Genomic DNA, 17278 nt, shown 5'->3' on the forward strand with positions numbered 1-17278 from the left:
GGGTGTGGGCCCCCTCTTTCTCTAGGTGCACAGTCTACAATGCCACAGCTGAGCAGGCGGACACAACAGGTCTCTAACCCTCTGCAGGCCCGGAGAGGCTGTCCTCAAGGTTCAGCAGATGTCCGCGACCCACCCCCTTCCAGAAAAGTCAGGAGAAAATGACTTTGCTCTGTTTCACTGCTTTTCCATTTACTTAGGTGACAGCAGAGGCCACTGGATGACAATGCCGATCGTATTAAGAAAATACATACTGGTGGATCTGGGGGATGTTCTGGGAGACTGGCAGGCTTTGCCATTCCTCACCTGTCCTCTCTGTCACAGAATCCACCTGTTCTTACAGAGAAATGAGAACAAGTACGGGGATGGAAGGAGACAAACTGATGGTGCTCTTACTTCTGTCAGCTGCCGGAAAGTCTCATCCACTTGATGAAGGATGGTTGGGGAGTCGTGGATGAATCCCTTGATGGCATCTAAATGATTGAAAGTGACCAGCAGCACATCCTTGGGTCGGGGACACAGTAATACTTGATATTTGAAAGCCATAGTCATCAGGTCATAGAGCTGTCAACCCACACACAAACAAAGCAAATAGGATCATAAAAGTAGATGTCAGAATCTCCAGCAGTGAGTCAGCCCAGCAATTACTGAAAACCACCCCTGGGCGGGCCACGATATCTGTTATCACCCGAGCGGGCACTTCTGAGAGTACAAGGGCGAGATGTAAGTAATTAGGTTAAGACAACAGGAGGAGCCTGGGAATGCCTGAGCTAACCAGGTCTCTGTCAGCTTATGTGTAGTGCAGGTGGGACACACATGAAATAGCGCTGGCAGCTGTGGGGCCTGCGCACTGGGCTTGGGGGAAGGAAACCTGAACTCAAGCGTTCCTTTGCTGCTGACCTTTGGTAGGACTCTGGAGAGTCCCTTCCTCCCTTCCTCCCTTCCTCCCTTCCTTCCTCCGCTGGGGATCAAATAGCCTTGTTGACGCCAAGCACATGCTCTAACACTGAGCTACCTCCCAAGTTTCTTAACTTCCCTGAGCCCGAGTTTTCTCATCCATGAAGTATACTCCTTAACTTCCCACATGCTGGGCTGCAGAGAGGAGTGAGATGATTGTATATCCAAGTGGCATAAGCGAAGTTCTACTTTTGTACTTTTTTTGGAGCTAGGATTTCACTATGTAGTTCAGGTAGGTTTGAACTCACTATACAGGCCAGGCATGGTGGTACACGCCTGTAATCCCAGCACTTGGGAGGCTGAGGCAGGAGGATTGTTGCGAGTTCGAGACCAGCCTGGGCTACAAAGTGAGCTCAAGGCCAGCCTGAACTGCATAGCAAGACCCTGTCTCAAAAAGACCAAAAAAAAAAAAAAAAAAAAAAAAAAAAAAAAAAAGAGAAAATTAGAGCAAGAAATGACTACATGAACTCACTATACAGCCCAGGCTGGCCTTGAAGTAGCAGTGATCCTCCTGTCTAAACCTCTTGAGTGCTAGGATTATAGGCCTGCTCCTCCAGGCCTGGCTAGAAAGTTTTGCTACTGTAGAGGAACATCTTTAATGGTGAACAACATTACTAAGATAGCAACAAGCCCCATGGGTGGCAGGAAACACCCAAGAAGGACCAGAGAGGAGAAACTGGTGATACGAATGTGATCAGGAAAAGGCTTTATGGAAGCCTAGTGTGGTGGTGCAGGCCTGTCATTGCAACACTCAGGAGGCTGAGATAGGAGGATTGCTGTGAGTTTGAGGCCAGCTTGGGCTCCATGATGAGTTCAGTCCAGCCTGAACTACATAGTGAGACCCTGCCTCAAAAAATAAACAACAAGAACAAAAGAATAGGCTCTGTGGCAGAAGTGGGCCTGATATAGACCTTGAAGCAGTGGCTGGGTTGAGGCTGGCTGAGGGGAGGGGACAGGAATTCTAGTTGAGGGACACAGCCTGTGGGTGAGGTCCTGGCAGCAGGAAAGGGTATGTAGGAGAGAGAAGCGAAGAGCCTGAAAACAGTTCATGTTGTGGATGCTGAGAAATAAGGTTGGGGACGTGCAGCAAGGCAAGGACATTAAAAGGGAAAATAATTTAGACCAAACGTGGTAGGGTTTAGGGGGATACTGAGGCTTTCTGAGCTGATGTGACTGGAGTGGGGGTTACGGGAGGTTGGTCAACCTGGCAATGGCTAGACGGGAGGGAAGGAAGGGAGGCAATGCAGCTAAGCCACCCTCAGTCTGTGGGGCTAACAGACATGCCAGCGAGCAGGGAATTAAAAAGCGCCCTTCGAGGCTGTGGAATTACGATAACACACCTGGCGAGGAGAGAACAGGAAGTCAGCTTGGCCTTCACTACTCTGTGGTCAGCAGAAATACGCAAAGCCAGAGCCAAGAAAAGAAGCCATTAAAACAAGATTTGGTGAGACAGGACAGTGGTTGGCCCTGTTCTAAAAATCACACTAGGAACTCTCCCAGATGCTAAGAGGCAAATTCCAGATGGTGAGAAGAAAATGCATGCATGAAATGCTCGCTGAAGGAACCTGTCTTGCACCCCAGATGAGACTTAGGATGGTACTAAGACTTGTGTCACATGAAGAGGCATGGTGAAGAGCACAGGTGTGACGAAGATGCTACCGTGCAATGACATTGAGACTGGGCCCCTGTACTCCTGCGGATACCATAAAATCTGTGCACCTCTGTCCTTTGAGCCAGCCTGGCATTTCTGTCCCCTAAATGCTGCCTGCCTTTTACGCAAGCAAGAGAATAGCCTAGTTCCTATGCCACCATGCCCCTGCCTAATTCTTCTGATAGAAAGCAGAAGAACCCTTGGTGTGGGCCACAAAGGATGTTAGGGAGGTTAGCTGGTAGCTGAGTCCTAGGTGGGAATAAATAAATATCTACTGATTATAAAAATCAGTGGTGGTGAACCTTAGGCATGCATTCCGTGGTAGGCACACAGAGTCCTCTCTGTCAGCGTGAAAGCCAAGTCACCCCAAGAGCCAAGCATCAGATAACAGTTGTTTTTTTCTAAACTAAAACCTCAGTATTCAGGTTTAATTGCAGGGTTGGGACTTCTGTTAAATAAGTGGCTTTTGTGTTGCAGTTTAGGCACTCGGTCTCTAAAAGGTTTGCTACCACTGATATAAATCAAAGAAATGTTGTTGGGACATCCATCCTTTTATTTGTTTACTTTTTTTGAGACAGGGTCTCGCTATGTAGCTTAGGCTGGCCTTGAACTCACTATGTAGCCCAAGCTGGTCACAAACTTGTACTGATCCTCCTGCCTCAGCCTCCCGAGTGCTGGGATTATAGACATGTACCACCACACCCAGTCTGGAGCATCCATTTTAAGGCCTGGGAAAGGGACAGAGAGGAAGATGCAGCGTTTGGAAGGAAGGCTGTCAGTATGTGGTGACTGTCTGGCTGGGTCTGGGGGATGCCGAGGATTATGGCATTTCAGCCTGGTGCCTGGGAGGAAGATGCTACCGATGGAGGCAAGGAGTCTGGGGGAACAGAAGGATCCAGGAGAGAAGATGAGCAGTGTTGGGGTTTACATGTAGATGTCCCCCAAAGCCTCATGTGCTTAGAGGAGGGGCTTTCAAGAGAGGATCGGTTCTTGGGGGTGAGATACCATTAGTGGATCAGTCCACTGAGGAGTTTACAGCTAAAAGGGATGTTGGAACAGGCAGCCTGGTCAGAGGAGGCGGCCACGGGGCGTGGGCTGGAAGGGTCTCTCCCCTTCCCTCCTCCCTCGATCTCTCTCCACTTCCTGCTGCCTTGCCATGAACAATTCTCCTCTGCCGTTGGCCCTGCCTTGGAGCCAGCTGACTATGGACCCAAAGCTTTACATGCCGTGAGCTGAAAAAAACCTCTCCTCCTTTAACTTGCAGGTGCTGGGTGTCCCTCCCTGATGAGAAGGGAACTAAGGCAAGCAGTCTGGTAGGAACATGTGTGGGGCAGAAGTGAAAACATAAACCACGACTCTCTCAGTGTTGCTGAGCCAAGTGCACTTACACACATTTCCCTCATCTGGCCCCATTTATTCTCCTCAGGAACTCTAGGATGTAGGTATCAACCTAATTTAAAAAGGAGGACACTTGTCTCATTTCACATAGCTTTTGTCTTAGTTACTTTTCTCATTGCTGAGACAAAATACCAGATATCTAAAGTTAAGGGAGAAAAGGTTTATTTGGCTTACAGTTTGTAGGGATTTCCGTCCAAGGTTAACTGGCTCCAAGGCAGGGTGGCATGGCAGAGGAGAAACAGTTCATGGTGGGCAGAAGGTAGCAAAGCTACAAGGGACGACCACAGCTCTTTCTATCCCTACATCTTATCCAGGCTACTCAGGATGGATAGCACTCACACCTTTAATCCTAGCATCCTTGAGCCTAGCACTGCACCACAAATCAATCCCTGGAGCACACACTTTAGATGCAGCCACCTCTGAAAAAGCCCCACCTATGACTGCATGAAGCCTTAGAGGAACATCTAGACAACAGCCATAGAAGCTAGTAAGTGGCAGAGTAAGATTTGAATTCAGGATGATCAGATTCGAAGGTACTTGCTAGAACTCTCTATATGATCCCATTTCTCCCACAAGCAGCTAACCGTTTCCACACATGAGCAACCTGGCTTGTGTTAGGGTACAGCAGAGGTGCGCAATACTGGGATACAGACTCAAGACTCTCATGAAGCACATGCTGTGCAGAGGAGACTTGCTGGCATTAAATGATAAAAACACACATACGAGGTAGATAGTTCAGAGATACTTGGTAAACTGGGCCTGGCATCTAGTAACTGGTAAAGCTAAAAGTTGAACTCATGATTTTTTTTTTTTTATTCCAAATTCTGTGTCCTTTTTCTAAACTTTTTTTTTTTTGGAACAGGGTCTCTCTGTGTACTTCCGGGTGGTCATGAAATTACTATGTAGCCCCAGTTGGCCTCAAACTTGCAGTGATCCTCCTGCCTCAGCCTCCAAAGGGATTATAGGTGTACGCCACCACGTCTGGCAGAAACCTAAATTTTAAAGGCAGAGGGAGAAGCCATGTGTGGTGGCACATCTATAATCCTAGCACTTGGGAGGTTGAGGCATGAGGATCACCATGAGTTCAAGGCCAGGTTGGGCTATACAGTGAGACCCTCTCTCACAAAAAAAGAAAACAAACAAATTAAACAATAAACCAAAACTAAAAAAGGCAGAGGGAGAGAGTGAACAAAGAAGATAATGAATATTTACTGAACTAAGGCTTAGGTATGTTCCCCAATCCTCCCAATAACTGATGAAGTAGCTATTACTATCCCCATTTTAAGTGCAGTTTTTATGGTTTTATTTAAACTTGAAGGAGATGTGCACATGGAGCTGTCTATTTGTGCTCTTTGCTGCACAGCCTGGCATAGGAAGTGGAGCTGCTAATGGCTACCAGGCTGCTCTCCCCACTGTGGCCTTGCAGTTCGTGGAGTAAGCACTGAGCCATCTCAGCACAGGAAGGGCTCTTGGAAACCCCCACCGTGTCTGGCTCTGTGGCACTGCTCGGAAACCAGCAATGATGCTGGCATTGTTTTCTTTCTTGCTTTTTTTCTTTTTTGTCTTTTTGAGACAGGGTCTGGCTGTGCAGTTCAGGCTGGCCTTGAGCTCACTTTGTAGCCCAGGCTGGTCTCGAACTCGCAATGATTCTCCTGCCTCAGCCTCCCGAGTGCTGGGATTACAGGCATGTACCACCACCCCTGGCCTTTTTTTTGTCTTTCTGAAACAGGGTTTCACTATGCATTTCAGGCTGGCCTTGAACTCATCAAATAGCCCAGGCTGGCCTTGAACTTGTAGTGATCCTCCCGCCTCAATCTCCTGAGTGCAGGGATTATAGGCGTGTGCCACCACATCTGGCCTCTGGTGCTGTTTTTTTGTTGCCATAACCAATGTTGATCAACAGACATGTCGAAGGTGGGATGCACCTGGTTTGTCATGGCCACAATGAATGAAGAGGAATTATCTTGGGCCATATATAAAATATATAAGATAGTTAATTTACATAAGTAACAAAACTTCCTTTTTTGTGGTATTGATTATTGAACCCAGGGCCTCAGCACTGAGCTACATGACCAGCCCCATTTTCATTTCTTCATTTTGAGATCTGGTCTTGCTAAGTCACTAAATTGCCAAGGATGGGCTTGAATTTGCCATGTTCCTGTCTCAGCTTCCTAGACTGCTGGGAGTAGTCGTGTGTCAGTGCGCTCAGCAAAGGTTCCTTAAGAAAAGTTTTTTTTTTTTCCCCTTATAACACAGATATGTCAACTGTGGACTGTAGGTTGGACGCCAGTTTTGGGCTGAAGTGTAGATCAGTGGTAGAGCCTCTGCCTACCATGTGCAAGGCCCTGGGTTCAAAGAAACATCTGGACCTTTGATCTCCACATCCTGTTGTTAATACCTTTCGGTTTTCACTAGTTATATATATATGACCTGTTGAGCTGACTGATGCTGGATGAATTTCTTGTTCCTTTTTTTTTTTTAGCAGTATGGGGGATGGAACCCAGGGGTACTCTGCCATTAAGCTAAATCCCTAGCCTTATTTATTTATTTATTTACTTACTTATTTATTGTCTTTTTGAGACAAGGTTTCACTATGCAGTTCAGGCTGGTCTTGAACTCACTTTGTAGCCCAAGCTGGCCTCAAAGTCGTAGCAATCTCCTGCCTCAGGCTCCTTGAGTGTTGGGATCACAGGTGTGTGTGCCAGCACACCTGGTATCCTTTTTATTTTTGAGACAGGTGTCAGGCTCAAATTGGGCATGTTTCCCAGCACCCAACCTGTTTTTCAGCAGCTATATTGTTTTCAGCAAAAACCACAGCCCCCAGAACAAGTGCTGTCATTGGCAGTGTTGTCCAGGCTGGCCTTGAACTGGTGACTCTCTTGCTTAAGCCTTCCAAGTAGATGGGAGTATTGGCATGTGCCACCATGCCTGGCTCCTGGTCCTCTTTTTGACAATCTGGTGCTTCACAACGGGTGTGAAGGTGGCCAGGATGCCTGGTTGAAGATGGCTTCTAACCCGTGGGCAGGTAGAGGAAGAGGGAGGGGCTGTCCCCATGTTACATGGAGAAAACTGAGGCTTGGGGAGAGAAAGTAACACCCCAAAGGAAAGCGGCAGTGGTAAGAGGGCATAGTTACGGGAACTTTGTCTCCCTGAGGCTTCCAGAAACCAGTAATGAACAAATATCATCCACTACCTCTGGTGGGTCTTTATGATAAAAAAAAAAATTATACAGTGGAGAAACCTGAAAAGAAATTATTTGTTGAATTAACTAAGGTACACAACTGATTAAGATGTCATTAGTTTCCCCTTAATATCTTATTTCTGTCCTAGGGTACACATTATATTTATTTATATCTTCCTAGGTTCTCCTTGACATTCTTGTTTTTGGTGAATTTGATAGTTCTGAATAGTGATCAGGTATTCTGTAGCATGACAATGACTTTTTAAAATTTTTTAATAATTTTTATTAGTATGTTTGCATAACATGGTGATTACAGTCATTGGACAATGACATCTGTCTGATGTTTTCTCATGGTGAGATGGGCGGTGGGTTTTGGCGGGAGGATGACTACATAGTGAAGTGCCAATGTCACCACATCCTGTCACCATTGTTGTGACCCTTGACCACCTGGTTGTCAGGTTTCTCCGCTATAAAGTGCACAGTGCACTTAGGGACCTCCTTTGACATAGTATGGTCCAGGAAGAGGAAAGAAAACTGTTAGGGACCTCCATTAATTTAATGTCCATAAATTATTTGGAAGTTCTTTTGAGCACATATGTCCTCTGCTGTTATGATTTAAATGAGGTAGCTCTCAAAAACCCAAACACTGTGGGCCTGATTCCTAGTGTATCAATGTTTAGAGGAGGGGGCCTGGAAAGGAGATTGCATTATGTGGGTGTTGACCTCATCAGGGGTTTGACTCACTAAGAGTTCATAGCTGAATGGCCAGCTGGAGGAAGTAGGTCCTCCCACTGAAGGGCGTTTGGAGGGATATCCTTGGCTTCTTTCTCTTCTCCCTGGTTCTTTTCCCTCTCCCTCTGTTTTCTGGCTGCCATGGACAAGGTGAACAGACAGCCGTTCTGTCAGTTGTTCTGGCTGCCATGAAGTGAGCAGCTTTCCCATCTTGCCCTTCTGCCATGATATTTCTGCCTCACCTAAAGCAATGGAGCCCGTCAACCATGGACTGAAGCCTCTGAAACTGTGAGCCCAAAGAAATCTTTCCTCCTTCAAGCTGTTTACGCTGGGTATTTTGTCACAGTGGTAAAGCTAACGCACTTGCCATTTGTTTATAAGGAATTAGTTTTTTTTTTTTTTTTTTTTTTTTTTGAGACAAGGTCTTGCTGTGTAGTGCAGGCTGGCCTTGAACTCATGGCAACCCTCTGGCCTTAGCCTCCTGGGTGCTGGGATTACAGATGTGCACCACCATGCCTGGTTCGGAATTAGTATTTTAGAAATCAGAGTGCCTCGATAATTTGTTTCCTGAAGAAATAGACCTGTTCACATTATAAGTAAAGAGTGATGGGGCTGGGGATTTAGCTCAGCAACACAGCTCCTGCCTGGCAAGCAGAAGGTTGTGAGTTTGATTCCCGGTACTGGAAAAAAACAAAAAACAAAAAACAAAAAACAAAACAAAAAAGAGTGAATATCTATGTCTTTTAAATTTGCATTTAAAAAATGCCTGCTTTCCTCATTGCAGAGATGAGATTTGGTAAGAATGAGACAGAATTAAAGTTTTGAGGGCTGAGTATGTTGGGATAGGTATGTGTTACAGTGCTCCTAACTATGGACACAAAAACCAGTATTCTCTTTGGGTGGGTGGAATGACATAAGCAACAGAGGCAACAGTGTGGGTGACTACTGAGGTCCTTCCCAACTCTAAAACTCAACAACCACTGCTCATATTTCCAAGTAGCTATTTCCTGCAAGGCATCATTGCATATATTATCTCATGACCCCAGCCCACGATCATTCATGAAAGGTACAAGAGATGTAGCTAGGCTGACAGAATGGCTGTCTGCTCACCTTGTCCATGCTGGCCTGGTTCAATCTCATAATGGAAGCATGAGCCAGGCGGTCGTAGATGGTCCTCAGGGCCTTTTTGGAGTAGAGCTCTTGGGGTTTGAACAATTCCTCCATAAACTTTCTATTGAACATGGTCGAAATGATGTCATTCAGAACTGTGGAGACAAGACAGACTATAGCTGAACAAGGACGGTTCACATGGAGCTTTATACAGAGGTGTTCTCAGGGTACAAATGGGATGGACAGCAAGGCAGAGCCAAAACTGGGTGTTGTGTGCTTGGTGAGATCAGCTTCCTGGGGAGAAACCACCCAGGTGTCTCCATAGGAAGCAGCCCTCTGGAGTGCTCTGTGATGGCATTTCCCAGCTAACATCTATGATAATGTGCAAATGGGTTGTGCTTTAGAGGTAACAAGTCACTTTTACATATGTTAGCTTACTTGATAATGAGGGAAGTATTTCTTTTTCCTTAAAAGAGATTCCTGTAAGTATTTTAGTTTAAATCTCTTTAAAAAAAAGAAGTCTAAATATTTTTTGTTTAAAATTAAATTTCATAGGCTGGGCGTAGTGGTGCTCATTTGTAATCCCAAAGCTCAGGAGGCTGAGGCAGGAGGATTGCTGCAAGTTCGAGGCCAGCCTGGGCTACAAAGTGAGTTCAAGGCCAGCCTGACCTGCTTAGTGAAACCCTGTTTCAAAAAGACAAAAACACTGGGGGTATAGATCAGGGGTAGAGCATTTTGTCTTTTGCAAAAAGACAAAAACAAAAACAAAACAAAACAAAACAAAACAAAACAAAAACCACATAAAATTTTCATAAAAATGAGACAAATAATGATAATTGACCTTTTTTGGAAAAATACTTTTAGGAAAAGAGATATGGCTATCCACTGGCTAGAGATGATACCATTTTTAATTTCTACAAGACATGTGTTTTGTACAGTGCCATTTTAGGGTGCCTTCATTTCTACATTTGGTCTAATACTGATTTTACACCACAGTACTACTGTATCTTATATTGTTCAAATAAAAATTTCCACCTGGTGAGAATACAAGGGGTGTGCAAACCAAAGGGTCTATAATCTTAAGTCTCCATTCATTTAGGTACTTAGTGCTTCTGAATTAAATATCACTAGTTAAAGGCTAGGAAACGCTCTGGTATGAGAAATAGGAACAAGTATGGTTGCCATAGATTATTCTTCATTAAGCCAGTTATTCTGGCCCGAAGGTGAGAGAATGTTAATGTCAAGAGTATATATTTAGAGTAATTACAATTTGAAAGAAAACTAGGTTACTTAAAATAATTACATAAAATCAACTATTAAATATGAGCAATTATTTCTGAAGGATATAAAGTTCTCCTCCTTTTGCCAAACCCAAAGGACAGGCCAGGTGACTGGCTGTGGCTTCAGGCTCTCTCTACCTGTGAGAAGCTGACAGCAGGACCTCAGGGCCCAGGCTAGCAATGGGAAGCATCTGGAGGCATTTTTGGGAGAAGGGAAGCTGAAGGCTGGTTGTACTTAAGCTGAATGGCTTCAGGGAGAGGGGAAGTGGGGACATCCCCACCCGCTCCACTGCCCTGGGACACCAACTGACTGTGACTCCTTATACAGTATAAGGACCCTTGATCCCATTTTTAATTTTTTTCCTGGTACTGGGAATTGAACTCACGACCTTGTACTTGCCAGGCAGGCGCTGTGCCGCTGAGCTAAATCCCCAGCCCCCTTGATCCCATTTTTAAGATGGGAAAAACTAAACCCAGGACCAACACAGGCATCCCTTGTATTGCACAGTTTCCGCCCATTGGAGCCTGCCCTTTTTCACATGTACTAACGCCCCCAGGGAGGCCAGCCTGAGTCCCAGCAGCCTTCTGGGTTTGCCTCAGGCCCAGCCCTTTCCCTGTGACTCAGACAAGCAAGCACTGGCAATAACTGGGTTTTCTAACTTCTTTCTTATCACATACATAAAATGCAGAATCCGCAAGTAAACATGTACAACTTAAAAGTCACGCAGGGGCTCAGAAGAGAGAATATGAGGAATTTCTTGAATTTGAGTGAAAGCATCCCATGGCCCGGCCAGGTTAATGCTTACAAAGGGCCTGCCATTTCTCTAGAGTGTTTGAGCCAATATCAGGGCCTAGGAAAATTGCTTAACCCCAAGAACATGAGTCTCAAAAGAAAGAAACCGCTGAGGTGACTGTTAGCTACTTCCCCGAAGTAAAAAGCAAGAGGAAGCCTCTTGTCGAAAGTTACGAAGCTGTGTCACCCATGGGTCCTTGCACGAGACCTGCAGAAGGTTCATGCGCCAGGCAGTGCGGACAGCAGCATGTACACAGTGCCCCCAAAGAGGATGGGATCTTGGGGTCCTGCCTTACATTGCACTCTTTGGAAAGCATGTGGGGTGCACGGTTTTCTTCTCACAGTGCGTGTCACCCAGCACCTGGTTGAGGCAGGGCGACCGTGTACCAGACTCTGAGGAAAGCACCATGCGGCAAAAGGGAGGAAAATGTCATCCTTGCCTAGGGAGGAGGCCTGCGCAGTTTACATCTGAGCAGTGCTTCTAGCCAGACTATGAGTCTGCCGAGGTTGATGTAGGTGCTCAGATGACGTTTGTGTACTTTTCAAGAATGAATGATAGGAGTGAGCGTCCTGGGAGGAAGATTTCATCAGCAAGGGGCCAAGGCCAAAGAAGAAGAGATTGTTCATCGGTTCATCGGAATGGTCGGGAAGCAGGCTCTCAGCGTATCGGGCTTCTGGTCTTGGGCTCAGATGATGCAATTGGTTTCTGCATGTTATTTTTGAACACTTACATTAAAGTAAATTCCAGTGACTCAATTATGCATAGCCAAAGTCCTCCAAATGCACACTTCACTTCCAGTTTTGCCATGCATCATGGGTTGGACCAAATATTGCTCAAGAGAAGTGTCAAAAGACGGTTGTGAAATGTAATAAAAGGGTATCAAAGCACTTCATTTGGGCTTCTCTTTGAGCCTAGTCTGATTAAATAATTATCTTGATGAAAGCAATTGAGTTTTTATCAAGTACCTCTGTTCTAGTTTCTCTCGTTTAGGACAGTATGCAATCTGGAGGCAAGGCTTTTTTAAAAGAGAAGTTAGGAAACCCTACTGGATCATTACGCTGGGAATCCTTACCTCATTCCAGGCACTGGGCATAGAACTTTACATGCATTATCACATTTAAACTCCATAACTCTGAATTATTATCCTTATTCTATTGGGGAGGAAAATTGAGTCTCAGAGTTTAAAATCCAAGGTCACACAGCTGATGGTAGAGTTGAATACAGAATGAGGCTGCTTCATTCTAATGCCCACGCTCTTGTAGATTACATGCTATTTCCCTAGCAAACTTGGTATGAAAACAGCACTTAAAATATCGAGGAGGATGGCTGAGGATAGGCATAAACCATATCCAAATATCAAAGGCTGGAAGGTACCTGTGGCATATAAAGGCCAAGAGAAGCTGAGGTTTTATTCTGAGCAGTTGGCAACTTTTCCAGGCTTGCTGCTAGTTGTAGGTAAAGAGGAAACTGAAGATTTAGCAAAAGGCCATACTGCACGCATGAAATCATACCTTCTGCACAGTGCTGGCAGCCATGCAGTCACATGCTTCCAGGACTGCCGCTTGCTCAACAGATATCTCTTGGGCTAAGGAGAGTGGTTTTGGGAGAGTCATTTGGGTTGAAGCAACATTCTTCGGTTAGATGATACTATACCACAGATGCCTGGGGACTACCAAGGAGGTCAGGCTACCCAGGAATGGAGCTGTCCCTGCAAGCTTGGAACCGAAAAGAGGAAAAGGTCCCGTAGGAGCAGCGTGGCCCTTTCCCCAAAGTTTGCTGAGTTTTCATCGGATACAATGTCAAAGGTTAAACATCAAATGTCAGTGTCAAATGTTAAATTTCTTTTAAGTCAAAGATTCAGACATAGCCCCAGATATCTTAGCTATGGAGAAATTCAAGCCTGTTTTCTTACAAAGAAATATTTGGAGTGGTCCCACTTTAAGCCCCACTGGTAACGGACTGGGTGAACCTGTAGATGCAGACTGAACACATGCAGCCCAGAGATAGCATACCTCGATTTCTGTCCACCTCTGTCCATTCATCTACATGAAGCATATAAAAAGAAAACACCAGTTCATAAAGCAAGAACATTATTTTCATGGAGGCTTTACAAACACTAATTCCAATTGTCTGGTCTATGAAACTTTATTTTTCATGTTTGCATTTAATGTCTAATGTGAATACTCTTCCATTTGAAGTAAGTTTTTTTTTATTTTATTTTTTATTTTTATCTTTTTGAGACAGAGTTTAGGCTGGCCTTGAACTCACTTTGTAGCCAAGGCTGGCCTCGAACTCACAGTGAGTCTCCTGCCTTAGCCTCCCGAGTACTGGGATTATAGGCATGAGCCACCATGCCCCGCTAAACATGAAGGTTTTTAAAAGTTTAAAAACTGAATAGACAACAAGTTCCAAAACAGTCCAAGAAAGGGTAGATCTTACAGGGAGTAGTCTAGGGCAATAGGAAGCTCAGCAGGGCTAAGTACTCTAGGGCTCATCTTAGAAGATTCTAGAAATTGTGTTTCCCAGTGCCACAAGAACACATGTCACCCTAAGCAGGTTTTTAACACTAGTCCTCCAAAGAATAATAATCCCAATCATAGGCAGAAAAATAAGTTATTTTTGTATATAACCTGATCTTTTATTAATGTATGGTCTTCTTTCTTTCTTTCTTTCTTTCTTTCTTTCTTTCTTTCTTTCTTTCTTTCTTTCTTTCTTTTTGGTATTGGGAATGGAACTCGGGACCTTGCGCTTGCCAGGCAGGCGCTTGTGCCACTGAGCTATATCCCTGTCTTATTAATGTAGAATTTTGCCCTTCTAGCGTACTTTTGGAACTGTTCAAATCAGAAAACTTGAAATGTGAATTAAAAAGAAATTATGTCAATGCTTGTTTCGGCTTTACTTTTTACGCACAGATGCACCATCTCCACATGAAAGGAGGAACTAATGCTGCCATACTGCCTGAGGAGTAGGGCAGTCAGGGAAATGCCAAGAGGAGATCAAATTAGGAAAAATGCACTTGGCTGGAAAGATCGGTGCGGATCAAGAACCTATATGGGTTGAGAGCTGGCTTTACCACTCACCAGCTGTATAAACTCCAGAGGAATTGTTTAATCTGTTCCCTCATCTGCTAAAATGGGGATAACAATAGCAACTACCTCACGGGGGCGCTGTGGGCACACATGCATAATGCATCACACATGGCTGCTTTCTTTTCTAGTTCCATTTTCTCTACTAAACGACGTTGGGCACCCTCATAAAAGACGAAGTCATTGTTTGGAAGATTTCAACCTAGAGAAACCACCCTCAGGTAAGCAGAATTCTACATACACTCAAAGTTTTTTTAAAAAATTATAAGTAATGGAAACATCTGTTACTATATTCTTTTGGGTTTTTTTTTTTTGGTACTGGGAATTGAACTCACGACCTCACACTTGCCAGACAGGCGCTGTGCCGCTGAGCTATGTCCCCGGCCCTTTGGGGGTGATTTTTGGAATTATGCTGAAAGCATACACATGGCTTCAGTGCACACCGGCATGGCTTCAACAAGACACCAAGAGCTCCTAGGAAACCAGGCTGCGGGCACGTCTGGGACCACACCCTCGCTAGCTGCAAAGGATTCCCTCTGCAAGGCCAGATTCCTTTGGGAAAAGTCACCATCTTCTCCCTCAAGAGTCACCTCCGAGTTACTGGTTTCTCAGGCATGATGCCCACACCTTCCATCTTTCCGTGGCATTTATTTCACCCGTGGTCTAGCATGGCAGGCATAGGGTAACTCAGAGGACATGAGTTTTGATCCTCTAGAAAGCGTGTTTGGAAACAGTGGTGCTGCAAGGGCCTCATCTCTTGGGGACAGTGACTACTGTGGGTGAAATGGAACTGGCAGATGCGCTTCAGCCTGCAGTGAGGCTCGGGGCCACCAGAGGTCGCCAGAGTGCTGTGAGCGCCCACCCTTTCCCTCCTGAGGGCGCAGGCAATCGGCCCCAAGCTCTGTTTTTCCATTTCTCTAGATGACTTGTTTTGACAATTTCATTTTAGTCATATTTTGAGTGGAAGGCAGGTCCAAGGCTATCCAAGGTTGGCTGTTAAACTGGAACTAGAAAAATGAAAACAGAACCTCGATGCCAGTAAGAACACCTTGGGGGAAAAAAATCCTTTGTGGCTCCGTGCCTCAGTTTCCTATTTTGTAAAATGATGAACATAAACAAAGTGTAATAGGGTCTCATTTATGATTTAAAATGTCAAGAGGGAGGCAAAGGTAGCTTTTATTGTTCCTGCTATTGCTTAAAGTGTGGGGCTACATTCAATATGCAATGCTCAAAAGTTGCCCCATAAAGAGTGCACTTCCTTTCTGTTAAATGCTAAGTAGAGCCGCATGGAGGAGGAAACTAACACTGCTGGCCCTGCGGGATCAGAGATGGCCTCCAGGAGCCCAATTAGTTGGGTAAGATAATGAGAACATCTACAAGAAATATGATTTCCACTCACAGCTTCCACGAGGACCAGTTTACCACGTCTGCTGTTTTATATTCCTGTGTCCAGGCAACTGTCACAGGGTCTCTGGCTCCTGCTCCTGCAGCCTCTCCAGCTCTACACAGCGGAAGAGGCGCGTGTGTCTCTGCTTTCTGAATCCCATGTTTCTCTGCTGTGCTTTCTCGCTGTTACAAATCACCATCAGATAACTACTGTGTCGTTAAAAAAATAAAACCAGTGGGGATATTAGACACATTTTTTCCCAAAGCTCTCCCTCTCCTCCTGATCTACCAAGTCCCACGAAGATTCTGATGCAGCCCCCCAGTTACGACAGCAGAGAGCAGCAATAATGTTTAGGGGTATGACCTCTGCAGCCTGAGAATCTGGGTTTTTCAAATCCTTTATTCCCCCTCTTACCAGCTATGTAAAGAAAAACAGCTTTAGTTGGATAATATCTATAAAATGGGGATAGTAACCTTACTTATGTGATTGAATAGTTGTAAAAACTGTTGTTTGCTGGGGGTAGTGGTGTGTGCCTGTAATCCCACCACTTGGCAGGCTGAAGCAGGAGGATCACCACAGGTTTGAGGCCAGCCTGGACTACACAGTGAGTTTAAGGACAGCCTAACATGCATAGTGAGACCCTGTCTCAAAAAACAGATCCCCCTCCAAAAAAAACCTGTTGTATTTTTGTCACTTGGAAGATATGCCCCCCAGTTTTAGAGTCAGTTATTGGGCTGGGCTAATAATAGCCCTACCTCCAGGAATACAAGAAGAGTTGGACTGGGTTCCACCCAGCATCTTATTCGGTGGCGTGCCACTCAGCCCAAAAATGTGGAATGAATGCGTGTGTGAAAGTGATTTACTAAAGATGGCTGAAGCTCTTGAAGATTGAATCTAGCAAAACCAGGAGGACTGCGTATCTTAAAGACAAAGCCCATCCCCTACGAGGGCTCGCCCTGACCGCCTCTTGAAAGATAAGACCTATTACTCATTGTGCCAAACATGCTAAATACATTGCTTCATTCAGTACTTACAACTTTGCTTCCAGGTATGTATTATTATTACCTTTCCTTCTTTCTTTTTTTTTTTTCAGAAACAAGCTTACTAGAGGTTATACTCTAAGGTGAAACAAGTAGCTAACTGGCAAAACCAGAATGGGGAACCAGATCTGTGACTCCAGAAAGTACACTGTTAATTGCTAATTTACATTGTCTTCTAAGATGCAGAATACCATCAGAGAACCCTGCTTCCTACCCCCTTGGTGCCATTAGCCTGAATGAAATCAGATCACATAGACAGCCAGGAAAACAGCCCTCTTGAGGAAGAAGTGACAACATCATATAAAACTGCCAATTTAGATTATCAGTTCAGCAAACATTTGCTGAGCACTGATTTATTCTGGTCTAGGCATTAGGCTGTGTGCTGGAGTACAAAGAGGAATAAATGATCAAATGGAGGGAAATACACACACACAAATCACTTCAGTATAACATGGCCAAGTGACAAGGTAGAGAGAACGTGCACGGAGTGCTACAGAGCATGGGCTGGCCCTTTCTCCTTGTCAGGAGGCCTCCTGAAGGAGGATGATTCTTCAGCTGAATGACCCAGGATGGAAGAGGGAAGAATGGAAGGGCAGGATTACACCCAGGGAGACATGGTTTAAACAGAGATCTACAAGCAGTTTAGTGTACAAGGCAGGCAGGCG

General features: G+C 45.1%; 1 protein-coding gene across 1 annotated transcript in view; it reads right to left on the reverse strand.

Moving 5' to 3' along the window:
* The window catches only part of Oscp1 (organic solute carrier partner 1), a 31940-nt gene that overhangs the window by 13011 nt on the left and 1651 nt on the right, over positions 1-17278 (reverse strand). Inside the window, exons 2-3 of the mRNA XM_005395194.2 lie at positions 9027-9181; positions 394-561 (exon numbers count right to left, since the gene is read on the reverse strand). Of these exons, the coding sequence (XP_005395251.1) occupies positions 394-561; positions 9027-9181 (323 nt within the window). The remainder of the gene's footprint in view (positions 1-393; positions 562-9026; positions 9182-17278) is intronic.

This window comes from Chinchilla lanigera, unplaced genomic scaffold (assembly GCF_000276665.1).
Source record: "Chinchilla lanigera isolate Chin_1 unplaced genomic scaffold, ChiLan1.0 scaffold00051, whole genome shotgun sequence".
NCBI classification, from domain to species: domain Eukaryota; kingdom Metazoa; phylum Chordata; class Mammalia; order Rodentia; family Chinchillidae; genus Chinchilla; species Chinchilla lanigera.